The sequence below is a fragment of the Coptis chinensis genome, chromosome 8 (genome assembly GCF_015680905.1).
Source record: "Coptis chinensis isolate HL-2020 chromosome 8, ASM1568090v1, whole genome shotgun sequence".
Lineage (NCBI taxonomy): Eukaryota > Viridiplantae > Streptophyta > Magnoliopsida > Ranunculales > Ranunculaceae > Coptis > Coptis chinensis.
The window spans coordinates 18,474,514-18,494,734 of NC_141463.1; the positions used below are offsets into that span (position 1 = coordinate 18,474,514).

A 20,221-nucleotide genomic window follows, 5' to 3' on the forward strand; every position below is an offset into this window, starting at 1 on the left:
AGCACGTCCTTTCTAATGACGTCCTAACGAGAGAAGGCTATGTAAGTAAATTCCTACCCCAAGTTGATTGTACTGACTCCACCACTCCAGGTCGACTCCAGACATATGACATATGACTTCAAGCATCCTCATACTAACCACATGCTCAATCCATCATTGGCGACGTTGACACATGGCGTACCACATTTGACTAATCTCACACATTACCTCAAAACTTGTCACTGTTAACCACTAGTGCACTCAACATACTCTACTTACTCTTACAAGTGTCGGACATGCCACTACAAGTGCCACCACATGCTACCACCTACTCCCTCAATCACAACTACATAAAAGACACCTATCCACACTCTCAAGGGGGATTCTTTCTCTCCATCCTCTTCCTTCACTCTCTAATGGCTTCCAATGCTTTCACATGTATATGGAATGCGGTAACTTATAAACCCTTGTACACATTCAAATTATTGTAATCACCACCAGTACAACCTCCATTAATAAACTATCCAACCCTTGTGGACATAGGTAACGACTATGCCGAACCACCTAAATTATTGTGTCTAAATATCTTTGTTATGCGCAATCTCTGCTAACAAAATACTTCTCCAATAAATCTCTACCAAGCTAAAATTATATTTGGTGTAATGCCCAAATACCTTTTGGCTAAATTTGTGCGTTTACACCGCCCCTATGTTAAACACCCCCCCTAGCCTTGGGTTCCCCCTTACACATCCATTTGTGTTTAGCTTGATAACTCCAAGAGGGGGAGCTATCCAGTAGCTTTTCTAAGTTTGTTTGTTCTGTAGTCTGAAACTCTGAATGCATGCAGAGTCGCAAGAGTTGGCTAGTAACTCACCTTCGTAATTTTGATAGTGTTTGAGTGTAAATACACTGTACAAGGACTCACGATTACTATGCCTATGCATGCATAAGCTTTACGGTATGACTAGTAGGCCGGCCATTTGTTTCAAAGGGCCCAATACAAATTCTGAAAAATTGGGGTTTTGTCTTGATTTCTAACACTATAGTGGGTTTTTAAGAGCTTCACAGGGCCTTTTTCTTTTGTATGAGTGTGTGACTAGTCACTCGTCTGTAGCACTGGTTCTGAATTCTGAGCAGTCAAAAGTTAGTTAAAGTAGCTACTCGTGATTGGGCTAGTAACTCGACACAGTTGATACGCATACCGGACGTAAACCGCGTGCAAAAATCCAAAATAATAAAAGAATCTCGAGACCTCAAATTGGACGGTCAGGATATAGAAATGACTTCCAGAACAAAATATAGATCGCAGGGCATTACGTCAGACGTATGAGGGTTTCATTTTGTGCCATCTCGAAATTGGGTTTCAAATGTAAAATCATACTCGAATTCGAAAGAAAATACATGAAAAGTTGGACGTGATAGAGTTAGTTACATATATAATTTTTTGTATTGTTATGTGAAGAAAATGTATAATTCTGTTTGGTATTTCAGGATTGTGTATTCTGGTTGAGACATTTCTGCAACACTATTCGTACAATAACTTGGGATTATGGCGGGCTCATATTTCGAGTCTATATGAAGATTTTTGTGTATATTGTTGGTGAGTCCCTTTTATTTATTTGTATGAAGTTTCTGTTAACATCGTGTTTGTTGTTTGTTTTATATTTATATTTATGTATTCATCATTTCCTTTTCATTTAATAAGTGAAATCAGCAAGGTGAAAATTTGAGTCAATTTTTAGATTTAGCATTCGGAAAAGATACCCTAACTGCAAAACTGTTTTGCCAGCTTATTTTGACAACGCAATATTGAATACTTGCTTAGGATAGTATGAATTCATGATTTCATGTTATCTATCTACACCTTGATAAATTATACTACGTTCTAGTGTGTGTGTTTTATTAGTCTGATTATTTTTCAGAGTTACTGTGTTGTAATTGATAAACAGAGAAATAAAACAAAATTATAATGTGAAAACCTGACTATGATTGTACTATTTATTTTTTGATATTTTGTTTCAAGTCCAAAGAAATCTTTTCCCTTCTCCCGTAGGAAAATTTCTCCTCCTGGAATATTTCTCCCACCTACTACTTAAGTTTTTAAACATGGGAAAGTATCTATTTTATTTGGACAACAATTTCCATCAAAGACACCGTAAAGAAAAGTGTTAAAAAGGGGTTGCATCCTTGGGAATTGATATGACCTCTGTAAAACACAATAAGCATGTAAGGTCTGGATTTTAATTGTACAAAACAACAATAGTTAATTAAGATGTGGTAGTTTTTCTCTGTAAGAACTAAGAACTTAGTGGGTGTTCTCTACAATTGGCTTACTAGAGGATGTTGTTTGAGGGAATTACACTTGTGTGCAGTGGCGGAGCTAGAAATTTATTTCACGATGGGCAAAATAGAAGACGAATTACATAAAATATTGTAAATTCCAAACACACTTGAATATTAATTATTGATTCCAAAAACTTGAATTCAAAGAAGAGATTTACAAGTATATTTACACAACAAAGATCCATTTTCTCGAAGCATTGCATACTTGCAAGCTCAAAATTGTCTCAGAACCAATGCTCTTAACACTACCAAAAAAACTATTTTACCCGACAGACTCGAGAAAGATTACCCGACGGTTTATAACCATAGGAAGTTTTTGTTTTTTGGTAGGTAAGCCTGTTTTAAATGAGATCAGTAACTTTTGATGTCTTTGGGGGATTCGAGCCCCAGACCTCTGGTATCATCACCCAAAGGTTTTACCGACTTTGCTAGTCTGCACCTGCTTACCAACGCCTTTTATCCGCCGGGTTTTATCCATCGGGTATTAGTTTTCCATCCGCCCTGTAATTTTTTGGGGGTATTCCAATTGTTTTATTCTGTCTGACGGTTGCACGAGAGTTTTTAGCTATCGGCTAGTTCGACGGGCTTTAACCATTGTTTGTTTCCAACGGACACCTAAATATGGCAGTACTTCTTAACCGTCGTCATATCTATCCAATTATCAGGCGGCAAAGATTTCACTTCCCATGCTAAAATTTCATGAAAAATTAAACCACCCTAAAATTAAAATAATAAAGCCAACTCTAACACTGTCGAGTTTTTAGCTTCTCCTTCTTCTACTACTATCCGCTTCTGCAATAGCTGCTGATTACGTCAGACCATTACCTCATGAAACTCTAGAATTTCATTGGCACCACAGACACCCTTCTCAACCTGAATAGGTAATTTCAATGTAACTTTAAAAAAAATTGTGCTAATATTTGTTAGCCTATTTCAAGGTAAAACCCTCAGCTCTTCCTTGTTTGAATATTTAGTTGATTTGTTTGAATCTCGGCCTCATTCTCACTTCGTTTTCCAGTTTTTGCATGTTTTATCATTAAAAAATCTTCATTTTCCTTTACTACAAAGCCACCACCTCATCTTTATACCACCACACATCTCCTCCTCCACTTCCATTACTACTCGTTTGAACACCAGTTTTTAAAAGATGGAAACTTTAGTTATTTATTTAAAACTTGTGTTCGATAAGTGTAACATGATTTATTTTCTAGCTATTTTATTAAAACTTGTGTTTGATTAATTTCAGCTCTGAGAATATTCGTTTAAAGACCATATTATGTCGCCATAATTTATGGTAAGTTTGTCTAATTTGATTTGTGTGTTTCGACAAAGGGCTTCTTACATAATGTCTGATCTTGTTTAAATTGCTTTGGATAAGAAGCAAGTTCCTTGGCTGTTTTTCTTTGCTTTCTGCAAGTGTGTATTCTATATTTTAGTGTCGGTGAAAGTTTGGTATTCTATATATGCACTGTATATCTTTTTTTTTTTTTTTTTTTTTTTCTTATACGAATTCTTAAAGCTCCATTTGATATATAAGCAACTGGAAAAATGCATTTTTCTTTTTCCCCGTATTCTATTTTTTAGTTCCTAATGTGAGTAAAGTGTTTTTATTTTCAACATTGTTTGATGAAACATGATAGTTAAGCGGGTTTTATACTAGTGGTAATGCATTTTGTTGAATAAAAAATGTCATGTTTATATAGCTTTACAATTGTAGAAGTAATTGTAGCAGACTATTATCATATACCTTTAATGCCGAAAAAGTATTCGAACAGAAGAGCTGTATGGAGACTAGTATCATACCTTCAAATGTAGTAGGCTAGTATCATACCTTCAAATCAAAGACTACTGACTTTGATTTGGTTTAAAACAACTCATCCTACTATTATTTGAGTAATGCTTTAATCAAATGTGTTAGTCAAATGAGGATGATGTATCAAAATAAAATTGCCACACTGTGCTTGGCTCTGTAAAAAAAATTCTAAGGTAGCTTGAGAGCAATAAGTTAACAAAGTTCATCACCAAAGACTATCAAAAAAATAAAAGGAACCAAAACAATGGTGTTATCACAAGTTGCCCTACAACTTTCCGTTCTAGTTCTAAAGATAAAAATCCAATTGATGGAGATGCAGATTACTATGACGTTCTAACAAACATTGTTTAACTAAATTATCGTGATGGCTACAAGACTGTTTTGTTCAAGTATGATTGGGCTAAGTGCACAACTTGGTGTGCAAGTGGATGAGGAAGCAAAGTTGAGGTTGGTCAACTTATTCAATCAACTAAGTTCAGACCATATATGTGATGAACCGTTTATTCTTGCATAGAAGGCTACTCAGGTTTTCTATTCCCAAGATCCCAAGAATCTTGATCGGCATGTAGTGTTGGAGGCTCCAAGAAAAGTGTATTTTGATGAATGTGGATCATGTCTGTCAGATGAAAGAGTGGTGAATGATTCAGATATAGGGCCTAACAACCTCGACATTTCTATGGTGGATGAGCTGATATTTAACGACCCAGACGACATGTTTGAAGTTGTTGAGAGTAGCAGAAAAAGAATGAGATCTAGAACATAGTCCATTTATATTTTGTCTTAGTTGTGTGTGTTTTGTGGTATTAAAATTTTGGTAGTTATTTGATTAAGTGTAACTTTTTGTTTGAACAGGGTATGTCTGTACCTTGAATCTTTTTCTTTTCCGGTTGTATTTTTCATGTGTGCATAATAGGCTGTTTATCGAATGCTTTTCTTGCTTAGTTAAGTAGAAATTTAAATTAAAAATTAACTGATCTTGATCTTTGCACCATGGACATGCATACTTGTTGTATTGTATTACAGCTCTTTGCACATGGACGAGGGACAAACACATAGCAGCTCACATTCACTAAATGACAACTTTGGTGATGACTTAGGTAACGGAGATGACTTTTACTTTTCAGTTTTTCGTACCATTGTTTTGATTTTACTAACAAATTTGGTTGATATATGTAGGTGAGACACACATTTCTGGTGCATTAATTTCCTCTTCTAAGGAAACAAGAGGTCCTTCAATAGGTGTTTCGGAGGAGCTACCGGAAGGCTATGAGAAGGTAATCATTAAGCTTAATGAGTGGGCTCAACCAGATGGGCCCAAAGAAGAGGTTGACCATTTCATCACCAAGCTGGGTCACATTGCTCGCTATGACATCCCAATTTCCTATGATAGCTGGAAAACAGTTCGGTCGCATGAGACCATCATACCTAATGCTATTAAAGCTTTAGGAAGAATGTATGTGTTTAAAAACATCAATACTATTGACACAGATTGGACAATAAGCAAATTCCAGAAAGCGTGGAAAGAGTACACGCATGAGTTGTTCAAAAAATACGTCAAAGATCAACCTCCTTCCTTTGTGAGGGAACACCCCAAACAAGGAATTCCTTTACAAGATTGGCGACAATTTGTGGATAATTGCAATACCAAGAAATTCAAGGTTAGCGGGTTTTCTGTTTTATTTCATGGTGATTAGGTGTATGTGTTTTGATATAAATTAAAGTGCACTATTACTAACTTTAACATGTGCAGGCTTCTAGTTTGAGGAACACAAGAAATCATAAGCAACAAAAAAACTTTCGTATGTTGGGAGGAAATCTGCAGCTATAGCTAAAGTTGAAATGGCGAAGGAGAAAGGGGTCCCTGTGTCATCTATCACTAGATTGGACCAATATATGCACAATCATAAAAGAAAGAATGGGGAACACTAGGACCCGGAGGTAGCTGTTAGTGTACTGACTTAATAAGACTTGAGATACTTAATCATTTTTAAGATAGTAATTTGAGATATTTTTGTTTATCCGATTTACTAGGAAAAGTTTAATAGTTACATTGCTTTGCACCCAGAGTCACGAGAGACGTTGGTGAATGATGCCCTCACAAAGGTCTCATATTTAATCATAGTTGTTGTAATTAATTGTTGTTTGACATGATTTTAAGGGTAATAAATCGATTGTCCATTAAGTACAGGTTCTTGGGCCAGATAGTAGAGGTCGTTTTCGAGGCTTGAGTGAAGGGGTATGCAAAACATCGGTGAAGAAGATGAAAGTTGTGGCGCAACAAAATTTGGCTTTGAAAGAGATGAACACGAACCTTGAGAAGAGGGTAGATGTGTTTCAGAATGCAGTGTTGGAGAATACATATTTGTTGTGAGAGTTTATGAGCCAAGGAAGAATGGCTATGGCAGATGTTGAATCCCCACGTTTTAGTCACGCTTCCTCGGTAATTACTCGGTAATTATTCGAGTTATTTTTTGAAAAACATATATGATCCACTCTTATAAGGAAAAACTGATAACATAATTTAATTTTGAAGGTTGTCAATGAATATATTGGTAAAGAATGTGATTTGCGTGGTGGTTGACCACTTAGAGTCGGGGCGAGAGGTATTGTGCAAGATATTGTTCCTGATACCGAGTTTGATAACAGGAGATTGGAAGAGGGGAACTTCAAAGTTCATGTGAACCTGGTTTATGACGGAGGTGCTGTACTACCATTGCCTCATGATGATTGGAGATCAAAGCTTGGCGAGGTCTCTCGAGGGAGTGTTATTATAGATGTAAGTAATTCTTTTTCTTACTTCTACGAACACCTAGCAACAATTCGACTCCGTGTTGATTGAGAAAATCGAGAGTCCACGAACACCTAGCAACAATTCGACTCTGTAAGTGCACGAACACCTAGCAACAATTCTTTTTCACGTGATTGAGAAAATCGAGAGTCCACGAACACCTAACAACAATTCGACTCCGTGTTGATTGAGTTTGGGGAACTTACAAACCAAACTTGTAGTTAGAACCTAGAGTTTTAGAAAATTGTCTTTTGTTTCTTCTAAGTTTGACTCTCGATACGATCTCTTAACTGAGTTGTTGTTAGTGGTGGAATCATATACTAGTTCGCCCCATCTAGTAAAAGTTGTCTTTTGTTTTTGCATGTCAAAGCTGTTATAATGATCTCTTCTCTCAAAAGGGTATAATTCTCTTCACTGGTAAGGAAATTTCCCCTTTTTCCTTCTTTCTTTTCTCATAAGCTCTTTGAAGTGTCCATGTAGTAATAAGATCTTGACATCTTGTACACGTTCTTTTGGTCATTATGCATTTTCTTTTGCTGATGCAGTTAATGCCTTGTTGGAGTGGCCCAACTTGTGTTGCAGTAGTGGAGATTTTGATAGAAGACTGGTAAGTGCTTTCACCAAACTTCACCTTTTCGAACTTGGGAGAATATACACCTGCAATTAAACTGGCGGTGTCTTGCCAAATGCCAGCTTATCTTCACTAAAAATAAACAAGATCCCTCAAGAGATTGTACGTTAAACCTTCAGGTCTCTCAAGAAGGAGCTTTGTGCACTCACTGGCTATACCACATATATGCAAATCTTTCTTGTAATGGTCCTGAACACTGATTTAATTAATTTGAACACTGATTTAATTAATTAAGACATAATGGGTTGAAAAAATTATTTAGGTACAATGTGATGGAAATAATTCGAAGTCAGAAGCATATCCATATATTTTATCCGGCATGGCTAATCTTTGGACAATTTAACTGTTGATTTGATATCTGCATCTTACCCAATGCTTTTGGAATTGGAAGCCACTACAGTACATACACCATAATGATTGAGGGATTATGTACGTGGATCCAATAGAATTGATTAGAAGGTGTTTCTGAGCAATGTTGTTTGATATTCCAAAGTGCGTAATAATTTTGTCTATGCAATAATCCTTATAGGTCCTCTATGTTCGGGGTAAACTGAACGAGGCATGTGATTTCTTATTCAAATTAGTAGAGTGTGGTAAGCTTCCATATATTGTAAACACTAACATCCTTATCTACAATAAGTAATTACTACAAGTTCGGTTTGAAGAAAGTGGCTTACATGCAAGATAGTGGGGGAGATGTCTTTCGATTGTCGGAAATCTAGTTTTGCATCTTCTATGTCTCTGAGTGCCCATGTTTGTAAAAGCTTTTATATTCTATCTATATTAGACATGACACACTCTGATTTCTTCTATATGAATCATTAATTTGCAGACAGTTGAAGATTTTTGGTTCCCATCAGCTGTGAAGCACAATTCTGAATGTTGGAAAAAGCCTGCATATCAAGTAAGATGTGTGAAACCACTAATGGTAGACCATTCTAGAATATTAGTGATCTTTTCTCATATCAGTCATTTCTCCACTAACCACATACTTTGAGTTGTGGGCTTGTGGGTACCATGCCAAAGGTTCCAAGTTATTAATATCAGAGAAGCAGTTTGTGAAACGAAAAAAGGGAGTTCATCAGCTGCTGACAATCCTCCCGTCTAGTAAATTTGGAATCTACCAAGCGTCTCTGGTCTGGGGCTTTTATGAGGAAGGACTTTTGGTCCAAATATTATGTTGCCTGCAGTGTGACTTGAGAAATTTGAAGTTGGCTTGCTCATTCTCGTAAATCGTGTTATCCTCGAGCAAGTGAGGGACAAAAATCATTATTGAAACCCAAAGACGTTGTGAAGGAATTCAAATGAGATTATAGATTGCATTACACTGGGAAGGAGTTAGTGATGAAGCAGATAGTGGTGTATAACTTCCATTTACTAAATCTTTTGAATTGTTAAATTTTGAAATTTCTGAATTAGGTTCTTTGTTAACTCTGGAATCATGGTCATATGATTGCAATGAACTTTTAAAACTATTTTACTGGATGAATATCAGAGCTAGTAACATAGCCACATTCGGAAGACTCCACTTAAAATAGTTACGTTTACATTGTGGATGTGAAGTTGTGAACTTTGTTTGAAAATCCTAGACGTGTCGCCCACACCTAACAATAAAAACGGAATACGCTTCAGTTTTTGTATTTCCTTCTTTTCAACAACTGCTGAATGACTCGAATGTCAAAACCGGCGTGCGCCGCCCAAAATATACTTATAAATAAGTCACACTCGTTTTTTCTCATTTAGCGTAATATTATGGCTGATGCACTGTCGTTAATTCCAGCATCAGTTCTTCAAAACCTTGCTGAAAAGCTTTACCAGACGCACAAGAACGCTGCTCTCGAGGTACTTTTCACAATATTGATCTAAGTGTGATGGAACTAGTCAGTCAGTTAGTTAGTTGTTTGCAGTGTTAACAAGTGTATTTTGTTGTTTTTAGATAGAAGGAGTTGTTAGGCAACTCGTTGCAGCTGATGATCATGTTAGAATTAAGGCTGTGATAAATCTGTTGACTACAGAGTTTGCTTACTCGCCACATCCCAATCATCGAAAGGTACTTACTAGACTTTTCTGTTCAAATGCAATTCTCGTTAAATTCTTAGCTTGATCGAGCTAGTTTAATGACTTTTGACCTCAGGGAGGATTAATAGGACTCGCGTCGGTTACTGTTGGTTTGAGTGTGGAAGCTGCTCAGCATCTTGAGGTATGGGTTTAAGGGAAACTAAACAATATTTTTAGTAGAGAAGTGTAACTGTGAAAGGGTGGTTTCCTTCTTCATTTTTTTGCCCAAGTCTATGCCACCTGAAAAATGGACATTATATATGTAACTGAATTGTGTAATGCCCAGGAATTTTAACTAGCATCAATATTATCGCCGTGTTAGTTTTATCAGAAAAGGTCTCTTCGAATTAGCTAAGAACTTTATTGGACCAATGTAGATCCCCCTTAGAGTATCGAATATGCTCAGAATTTTATTTGACCAGTTGATGGGATTGTACCTGTGGACATTATGCTTCTACAATGAGTGGTTTATCCCAGTCTGGATGCTCCTCGATCACTAAGTAGGCTTGTGTAAACTAGAGCAACAACAACTTTCATTAGCTATGTTCCCTACTAGCTTTATTGTAGGCATGTAGCACTGCAATCTTTTTTTTTTGGTAGGCAAGCGAGGTTTTTAGAGAGGTCCCCTACCCCTTTTCATAAATTAAAAAATAAATTTCAGCTTGTTACAATCTCACATATTCCATGCCTATCGCATCTTCGTATACAATTTTCCTAATATCCTCTGAAAAAGAGCTAGCGATAATATCAATATTACGCACATTAGGTATATTATTGGCTAATGCATCAGCCAATTTATTTGCTTCTCTATACACATGATATATTTTGAAATTTTCCAGCTGTCCCACCAACAGTGCGATGTTCCTGAGCATCTTTCTCGCTTCCCATGGCTGTTGCCCTGTGTCTCTCATGAATGCGACAACATTTGTGGAATCTGTTCTTGCCTCTAACCTTCTAATGCCCAAATTCATTGCCGGTTCAGTCCCTTCTCCACTCCTTGCGCTTCAATCATTGCAATTGTCCCATAGTCCGACTTCCCTTTTCTTGCCGCAAACCACTCCTCCCTTTGCATCTCTCGATCACAAAGCAGCCCATCCTCCCATATCTCCTTGAAGTGTCCCATCCAGATTCAACACATGTTTGTCATCTTCTCCTTGCTCCCATCTGCATTTTTTTTTTGAACAAAGAACCTTTTTCTTTGATTTGCACATTCCGGATGCTACTAATGAACTGCGCCTCATTCCCTGGTTCCATCGTGATTCTCATTGATTGCAATTTGGTTCTTGCATCATTAAATATCATTTCCACGACTTGCTCTCACCAGCGTGCTTTGCTTCTTCTCAAAAATTCTAGTGTTTCAGCTCCCTCCAAATCCAATAAATCATCCCATTCCAAACTAATTTCATTGCATCTTGTTTCACTCCCTTTCCTTTTGTTATTTGAATAACCCACTCCAGTTCTTCCCGCCATGTGGCGCTCTGCCCCTCTTGTACCCAATTCTTTGAAGTAACGACGCCCCAAACAAATTGTCCATAGTAATGTCGAAGAACGATGCTGCTCTTCATCTTCAATTTCTCGCCAAAAAGAATACAAACATCCGATTGTACCGCCCCCATTCTCTAAGCTTCTTGAGTGTCTTCTTCAACGCCCTTGTATAGCCATCCAGCTGATGAAAGAATGTCTCGGTATCCGATTAGAGTACCATACCAACTGACTCCATTCAGTTTTTGTTTTCGATTTCCTAACATGATGATAAGTGTCTTTCATACTATAATTCCCTTGCTGCGAAACTGACCAAATGAGTTTATCTTCCCCTCCTGTTATTCCCACGACCTCCTCCATTTGCATCACTATATCTGACAAGTGCGTCTTAATATTTTGTGGTATCTCCCAGTTTCCATTCTCTATAACCTGCGATACTTTTGCATTAAGGTTACCTGTCGAGTTATATAGAAGTGTCTGTGGAAAGAACTTCTTGAGTATTCCAGCTGGGTGCCAAGGATCCAGCCAAAATCTAGTGTTTTGCCCATCCCCAATTTGATGCATCACAATCATTTTACCTTCTTTCCTGTTGTTTAGTATTCCTCTCCAGCTCCATGAGCAATTTCTTGGTACAGCCATATGCCAGAAGTCCTTCCTCTTTATAAGATTTTTCTGTACCCATTGCACCCAAAGTGTTTCCTTGTTGCTCACCACATTCCACAGATGCCTTAAGTTCGCTGCTTCATTAACTGCTGCTATGTCTCTCACTCCCAACCCTCCTTCTTCATAAGGATAACAAACCTTCTCCCAAGATATCAATGCATGAGATGTAACCGCAGTCCCGGCCCACCACAAAAAAATTCCTACACAGTCTATTAATCTCCTCAATGATACTTTTCGGTAGTATGAAATAAGTCGCCCAATACATGCTAACATTATTCAATCTTGCCTTTATCGGTTGTAGTCTTCCGGCATATGATAATGATTTACCTTTCCATGATTGAATTCCGACCGCCACTTTAGAAAGCGAGGGGCACAATCGATGGTCATTAACCTTGTTGTTATAAGAGGAATCCCAAGGTACTTCACCGGAAGGCTTCCTCTTGAAATTGAATGATGCTTTGGATTTCCTCACATGCATTGTCCTCATCCCCGCAAAGAAAAGAGAGCTCTTTTCTATATTTACTTCAATCCCGTACACTTGTGAAAATTCTCCAGGTGTAATTTCTCAATGACTTCAATTTGTTCAATATCACCATGCATGAATGCTATAAGGTCATCCGCAAATGATAGATGAGTGATAATTGGGTTATGACATCTGTAGTGGAGCCTGAACGATCCTTCTCGCACATTCTGCATCATTAGTTCATGAAACAAATCCATTACTAGCACAAACAGGTAGGGTGACATGGGGTCACCCTGCCTAATTCCTCTCTTACTCTTGAAGTAACCATAAGGAGCTCCTTTTAACATGATGGAGAAAATCGGAGTTTCAATGCACCTTTTGACCCACGCAATAAATTTATCTAGAACTCCAATCCTGTGTAGAGAAAAAATTACTGCTTCCCATCTGAGTGAATCATATGCCTTCCTTAGATCAATTTTTGCCGCACATCTTGGTTGCCCTCCTTTTCGTGATAATTATGAAGCAGCTCATGAGACAAGAGAATGTTATCCCGGATGTTTCTTCCGGAATGAAAGCCGACCGATCATCTGCTACTACCATAGGCATGAAGCCTTTCATCCCCGTCATGTTAGAATCTTTGTAATACATTTATATATAACTCCACAACAAGCAATAGGTCCAGTAATCTCCTAGTGTTGTTGGCCTAGCATTTTTTGGGATTAATGTAATACAAGTAGCATTTACCTCTTGAAGCATCATACCAGATGTAAAAAAGTTTCTAACTGCTTTAATAAATTCCTCACCAATGATTTTCCATGTGGCCTTGTAGAATAGTGAAGAAAATCCATCACTCCCCGGAGCTTTATCACTGCATATATTCGATAATGCTTGTATGATTTCATTCTTTGAGATATCAGCAATGAGAGACTCCTTTATTTCTTCAGAGATGTGTTGCTTTGGCGGCAAATCATTAAATATAGAGAAATTCAGATTTGGCAGTTGATCTGGCCCATATAGCTCTTTATAGAATTCCACACATGCACCACCAATCTCGTTAATGTCATCCATCAGTTTTCCAGTCCCATCTGTTATACAAGTTATTCGATTTGTCACCCTCCTTGCTTGTACAGTTTTGAAAAAATAGCTTGTGTTATTATCCCCCAAGACTATTGTCTGATCCCTCGACTTCTGCCTTTGGAATCCCTCTTCAGATTTTGCAGCTTGCACATAATGTGTAAAAGCTACTTTTTCCGATCTGATTATGTTTGCATTCAAAGGGTCTGTTTGTAACCTTGTTTGCAGCTCATCCAATTCCCGTTTAGATTCCACAACCCTTGTAGTAACATTCCCCACCTTCTCTTTATTCCAATCTATAAGTGCTGCCTTCACATGTTTTAATTTCTTCATAAAACTATACATCGGATTTCCCACAACTGCCTCTTCCCATGCTTTCTCTACTACTTTCATGAACCCTTCCTCCTTAACCCAGAAATTAAAAAACTTGAACCCTTTTCTTTTCTGATTCCTCTGCTTAACTCAGTACACTAGCATGGCTGAATGATCTAATGTAGCACCTGGGTTTCGAAATTCAGCCTCATAGTCACTAAATTCTCGAATCCATTCATCATTTCCCATTACCCTATCCAGCTTACTGCATATTCTATTTCCTTGCCTATTTGACCATGTCATAAAATTACCTCTGTATTTTATATCTACCAAACTTGCGCTCATAGCGCAGTTTAACAGATCAGCAAAGTGTAGAGGTCTCACATCAGCCCCACCCACTCTTTCTTGAGAATTCAAGATTGAGTTATAATCTCCAAGCAGAATCCATGATTTGTTTATAGTACAGGATAAATCTATAATTTTGTTCCATAAGTTCCTTCTGGTTATTCTATCAAGATTTTGCATAGATAATGGTAACCATGAACTCCTTACCAGCCGTAGTTAGTACCTCCATGGTGATGCACTGCTCTTCAACTTGAACATTTGTCACAGAACACCTTTGAGGATCCCAGCATACCCAAATCCTCCCCAATTCACTAAACTGATAGTTATTCACACTTTGCCACTGGTAACAACACTTATTCACTATTTCTTCCATCCTACTTTGTTTCACTCTTGTCTCAATCAATCCCATAAGACTAATGTCATACTTGCGAATTAAATCCCTAACCTCCACTTGCTTGAATGCTTGGTTCAACCCGCGCATGTTCCAGCATGCTAGATTTATCATTTAAATCTATGTATGTGCGTTAAGGAACCACTTTTGGTACCTTCTTTTACTGCCGTCTTTGCTGCAGCAGATGTGGCTGCCTCATGTCTCCCCGCAGAAGTATCAGTTCCTATTGCTTCAGTTCTTTCATTTTCTGCTGCCCTCTTGGCCAAGCTTTTGGTGCTTTCTTTCATTGCCATCTTATTTGCATCAGTTGTTCCTTTAGCTACTTCAGTTTTCCCCACAGAAGCATCATTTTCTATTGCTTCAGTTCTTTCCTTCTCTGCTGACCTCTTGCCCACATGCGTGTTTAGCCTCTGTAAGTGCTGTTTTCCACTCTCTGCCAATTCTGAATTACTCTTTTGCTCTACAGTTCCACTCATTAGTCCCTTCTCCTTACTTTCAGTAATCACTGCATTAGCCTCTGTAATCGATACCTTGTTTTTTGCTCTGCAAGTATGTTTACGACTTGGAGATTCCCATCCTTTTTCGTCGTCAACTAGTAAAACTTCCTGTACATCTTTCTCTTTGGTAACTCCTGCTGTCATACTTCCTTTTTGTTTACCCCTGTCCTCAACCTTCTTATTTTCCTCTTCCACATTCTCTTTCTTCATCGACACTTCTGCCATGCTCTTCTTCAAATTATCTGACATGTTCTTCAGTGAATTCTCTGACATACTCTTTTGTTCTGTGCTGCCCATTTCAGCAATTTTACTTCCTACACTTTCACCTTCTTCTTGTTTCTTGAGCCACACTTGCTTAATATTTATCTCTGTCTGTGGCTTCTTTTTTGGGCTAAGTTCCGTGTGCCCAAATACCTTACACATTCTGCAACACGGAGGCTTCCAGTTATACTCGAAACCAACCTTGTACGCTCTTCTCTGATCTAGGACCACTGGGATGTCTTCTGGATATGAACATTCTGAATCGATTTCAATGCACACCCTTGCATATGAAGTCCTCGCCATGTTCTCTCAGAAGCCTATCTCAGAAACATTGGGACTCCTATGGCACTCCCCACTTGGCTGAAGCCATTTTTATTCCACATCTCCATAGGCAATCCTTTTACAATCACCCATATTGGGATTGTTTTTAACTCTCTTGTTTCCGCTTCAACAAATAGTCTCCAAGGCCTAACCACAAACAGCTTGCTTGCGATATGAAACGAACCAAGATCCAAAACTGCTTTCCGATCATCCTCCTTCTCAAACTGAAAGGTATACATGGTATCTCCATAAGGTTTCATCACGAAATTCTTTACCCTCCATGCTCTACTCACAATCTCCTTTACATAATTGTAGTTTAGTCGTTTCCCCACAAACGACCCAATCACCAAGTTTTCAAACTTTTTATTGTACGCTGAAAATTGAGAGCTTTGGACATGTATTACTGGCTTACCATTTACAATGGTGGGAGGTACATAACACAGTTCTTCCTTTCCAGCAGCCCCTCTCCCTATCACTTCGGCCCATGTACTTTTTGGTTTTGAATCGCCATTACTCTGTTTCTGCTTCTCATCAGTAACCGCATTCTCAAGTGCTGTTTTTGCACCGCTAACCTCTTGTTTGGACTGAGAATCTTCTCCTTCCTCATATTCTTTTTTTCACTTCCTAGGCGTTATGATCCTTGTTAACATGACTTTCACCTAAACTTTCTACAACCCTCAATACGCCTTCCACCCCTACAACCCTCGTTGCTTTAAAGTAACTTTCTACATCGCTCAAGCTTCTCCCATGGCCTTTCTTTTTGTACTGCACCTTTGTTGTATCGGGTGACTTACTCCCATGGCCTTCCTCTTCATGAATCTTCCACTCGCTATCCAACGCCAAATCCCTGATCTTTCCGTATTACGGTCTTACGCTTTTGGCTTTGGATCCAAAAATTTTCAAGGTTTAACCTTTTCCCTTGCAAAGAACCCACTCCAAAGAACCCACTCCATATTTTTCCTAAACACGATCCCTACGCGTTATAAACTCCATGTCTTTTTCCTCACTCAAAGGTGTTTCCCTTAGAAGTCCCCACTCTAGTCAGCATCATCTCCTTTTGCACTACGATCCCTAGATGGTGATGTCCAAATGTGGGTTTGCAGCCTCTAAACTCCCTAAACCGTGTGTTTTTTTCATGTTTCCTAAATTTTTTGTAAAAATACCTAACTACCCCTAAGGTTTAAAATCACCCCTTAGAAGTCCCCACTCTTAGACTCTTTGATCTTTGATCTTATACCACACTCTTAGACTCTTTGTTGATTTTTGCACTTTGAAGCGCGGTACCAGACTCTTTGTTTTTTTATCTTAATATGTGATGATGTATAGACTCTCTCCTCTGCCTTTGATGTCCAAATGTGATGATTTATATATTATGTGACTTTCCAGCAAATTGTACCGCCTGTACTCAATTCCTTTTCTGACCAAGATAGCAGAGTTCGTTATTATGCTTGTGAAGCGCTATACAACATTGCGAAGGTGAGATTTGGTCACTTAACTTTTCTTGGCATAATTATTCTGAGTGCTGTTATTGTCATATTATTGGTCTTGACGAAATCTTCATTGTTTGTGCAGGTTGTAAGAGGAGATATCACTGTATTTTCAAATCAGATATTTGATGCACTTTCTAAGCTCTCAGAAGATTCAGATGTCAACGTGCAGGATGGTGCTCATATTTTGGATCGGCTTCTAAAGGTTAATACATTTCCTTCTTGTTTAAAGTTTGGAAAATATTATGCTGAAAATGTGTATTTTGACTTTTTGTATTGTTGAACAGGATATTGTAACAGAAAGCGACCAATCCTAGGTAAATGATCTTTCCTCCTAGATTATGGCTTTTACTTACTGAGTTCAGCTTTCAGGTCTCAAGATTAGAAAATTGGCTAATTGAGCTCATCCATTTAAGGTTTCCAGTATCCAGGAATTTGTACCAGTGCTAAGGGAAAGTATAAATGTCCCGAATCTAAAACTCCATGTTACATATTGATGTAGATAGCTTGAGGCTTCTGTTCATATTTTGTTTCTAAACTCCATCCATTTAGTTTTATTTTGAGAATGAAAAACAATATCAATATCAAGAATGACTCATGCCTTATGAGTTACTAGTATGTGAAATAAAAATGGGGACCTTTAGTGAAAGAATGGGAGTAACTTAGTGTTAGGCCACATTCTTGATCCTGTGTACCAAACTTTCCTTCTTTAGTTCAAAACTTTCGGTAGCAGATTTTCTTATCCTTTCCTTCCCTCCAAAACCTTCTTTTCCGGGTAAAAGCATCCACAAACCAAGGAAGAAAGAGATAGAACTGCTTCAGGCAACTTGAAACCAGCTTCCAATCGACATAAAATGGATATCTCTCAAGCTCCTCTTGCTGTCAATGCTACGGTAACAACTGCCTCTCCATGGAGTTCTTTATTTAAAGGTCCATCAGCACTCACAAATACTGCCTTGAAGAGCTTTACTCCTGTTATGCAAGACGGAGTTGCTCAAGTGCCTCAGAATATAATCGATCAAGGTAAATCTCAATGGAAAGACTACTTAATTGGATTTTTTCTAGAAAAACGCCTTTCCTTTCCAATGGTAAAGGAATTTCTTACAAAGAACTGGAAATTGAAAGCTTCTTTCGAAATCACAACTGATAAGGAGCTGTTCTATATTAGTTTTTCAAGTGGTGAGGATAGAAAAATGATTATTGAGGCTGGGCCAGTGTTCATTGCAGGTCGTGTTTTTGTTCTTAAACCTTGGACAATTGAGATAGAAAAATATAGGAGTAAGATTGCTACAGTTCCAATCTGGATTAAGCTTAATGATGCTCCAAAAGAGATGTGGACACTAGATGGGATCTCTTATGTGGCAAGCTTAGTTGGGGGACCTATGTTCATGGATGAAGCTACAGCGAAAAGGAAAAGACTTTCCTTTGGAAGAATATGTGTTGAGATTCCGGTAAATCATAAGTATGAACCGACGGTCAAGCTAAAGGTTGAGGAAAGAGAAGTGGTGGTTGGAGTAGAATACACATGGAAACCATCGTCTTGTGAGAAATGCAAGATTTTTGGGCATAACACTGCTAAATGTGTGAATCAAGGCGCTCGAGTTTGGGCAGTGAGAAGGCTTGCAACTGAGAGAGGTGTAACAAATGGTACACCAAATGATTGTCCAATAGTACAAGTAAAAAGAGTTGATGTGGTGTTGAACACTCGTCTTGCGGAGTCAGTACTAGTAGTTTGTGTGGGTCCTTCCACTGTTAGAATAGAAGAAGTAGGCCAGAGTAGTCGTGATCAGGGGAATGGAACAAAGGTTGAAGAGCTCAACACTGGTGGATATGATACTGGAACTGATCCTTCCATTGGACTTCAGCTAGCACTTTATGTGCCTGCTGAAATAACAAATCCTATAGTAAATAGGATTGGTGAAACTATGGATACTCCTCAATCGCAAATGGGAACTTCAAGTAACCAGAGAGATAAGAACAATATGGTTACTCCAATCCAAAGTCATCAACCCAGAGTTATTCCGATTAACCAACTGCCAAGTAGTAGAGAACGAAACATGTATGAAGGGCTAGTTGCTGGATATGAGGATGAAGATGATGATCTCTCAGAGAATGAGATCATTTCTTTTAATGCTACTACAAAGAGCCCAACTATTGTTTTGCATAAGAGCTCATCAAGGTATGTTGCGCCTTCTAAGGATCAACATTAATGGACTATTGTGAAACCAAAAAGAAGCAAAAGAATACAAGAGCGTTCTTCAGGAGAAATAGAGCCTACGCTTGCAATGATGAAGAAGGTAAAGTTGCTAACGAAAAACAAAAAAATGAGAAATCTTGAGGACTACACCAAAGAGTTTTGGGATGATACTTTGGGACTCATTTATGTGTGTTGTGCTTGCGAATGTTTCTTTTACAACTATGAGAAAGCGCAGACTCATCTTAGGAAAGATCATCCTAAGATTGTTAAAGAAATCATGACTAGGAAGTAAGACTACTATCTCTACTTTCTTAGGCTCGACTGTAGGATGACTAGGATGTTATCTTATGTATGTTAGGCTTGAAGCCTGTCGGTATAGTGTGGTTGTGTTCTTCCTTTTAATGATCCAACTCTTAGGGAGGCTTGTAAGGTTTAACCTTTTGCAAGAATAATAGGTGGGGGTCTGTATTAACCCTAGTTTAATTTTTCAAAAAAAATAAAAAAAATACGTACATAGGCCTCTTTAAATTTCTTCATTGACCAATTTGTTTCAGTGGGACACGAACTAAGCAAGAGCACTGGAAATGCTGGTGGAAGCGTTTCCTAGCGGTAAGAGCAGTTACTTGTTAACTTTCAAAGCAATGCCTACTGACAGTAGCCACGCAGCTTTTGGTGTATTCTTATTCTCAATTTTTGCAGGTATAAACGACCTTCATGGTTGATTTGCTATTTCTGTATACTTCTCATAGTAAATTCTGCAGTTGAATGCAGAATGCAAATTTATCATTTACTGAAGAGAAATAAATTCCACATTACATAGATCTCACATATGGAGCTTTTAGTTGAAGACTAGCTTCTGTTTGTTTGTTTTGTTTTTCCGTGATCTTCCTTTCTTTGTATTTATCACTTTATCAGCTGTCTCTATAATTTGATTGGATGTTTTAACTCATTAAATGCTTTGACAAGTACAAACAAGTTAAGAGTTTTCCTTGCCAAAGCTACTCAAATAAATTTTGGCATAAATTGGTAGAGCATTCGCGACAGGGCTGCAAACTGGATATCCATTTCATCATTTGGATATGGATTTTATACTTTACCGAATTCCAAATTTTAAAA

General features: G+C 38.0%; 1 protein-coding gene across 20 annotated transcripts; it reads left to right on the top strand.

The window, feature by feature from the left end:
* The first annotated feature begins 410 nt into the window (after positions 1-410).
* On the top strand, positions 411-19,926 carry LOC147480340 (protein VAC14 homolog). Of its 20 annotated transcripts, XR_015204093.1 has the most exons (18): positions 1,178-1,579; positions 5,159-5,232; positions 5,312-5,793; positions 5,886-6,073; positions 6,167-6,238; positions 6,324-6,586; positions 6,669-6,911; positions 7,294-7,340; positions 7,469-7,530; positions 8,387-8,458; positions 9,335-9,396; positions 9,491-9,604; positions 9,689-9,754; positions 16,808-16,897; positions 16,994-17,113; positions 17,196-17,225; positions 19,660-19,714; positions 19,805-19,926. XR_015204093.1 is itself a non-coding variant. In XM_086576620.1 (17 exons), the coding sequence occupies exons 10-16, from the start codon at positions 8,434-8,436 to the stop codon at positions 17,223-17,225; spliced, it is 507 nt and encodes a 168-aa protein (XP_086432746.1). In that variant the 5' UTR covers positions 1,177-1,579; positions 5,159-5,232; positions 5,312-5,793; positions 5,886-6,073; positions 6,167-6,238; positions 6,324-6,586; positions 6,669-6,911; positions 7,294-7,340; positions 7,469-7,530; positions 8,387-8,433; the 3' UTR covers positions 17,325-19,140. The 20 variants fall into 20 exon arrangements, 8 of the variants coding, with proteins under 8 accessions (XP_086432750.1, XP_086432748.1, XP_086432749.1 ...); XR_015204096.1 differs by having other exon boundaries at positions 1,104-1,579; positions 6,782-6,911; positions 7,322-7,340; positions 19,660-19,926; XM_086576620.1 differs by lacking the exons at positions 19,660-19,714; positions 19,805-19,926 and adding an exon at positions 17,325-19,140 and having other exon boundaries at positions 1,177-1,579.
* The last annotated feature ends 295 nt before the right edge of the window (positions 19,927-20,221 follow it).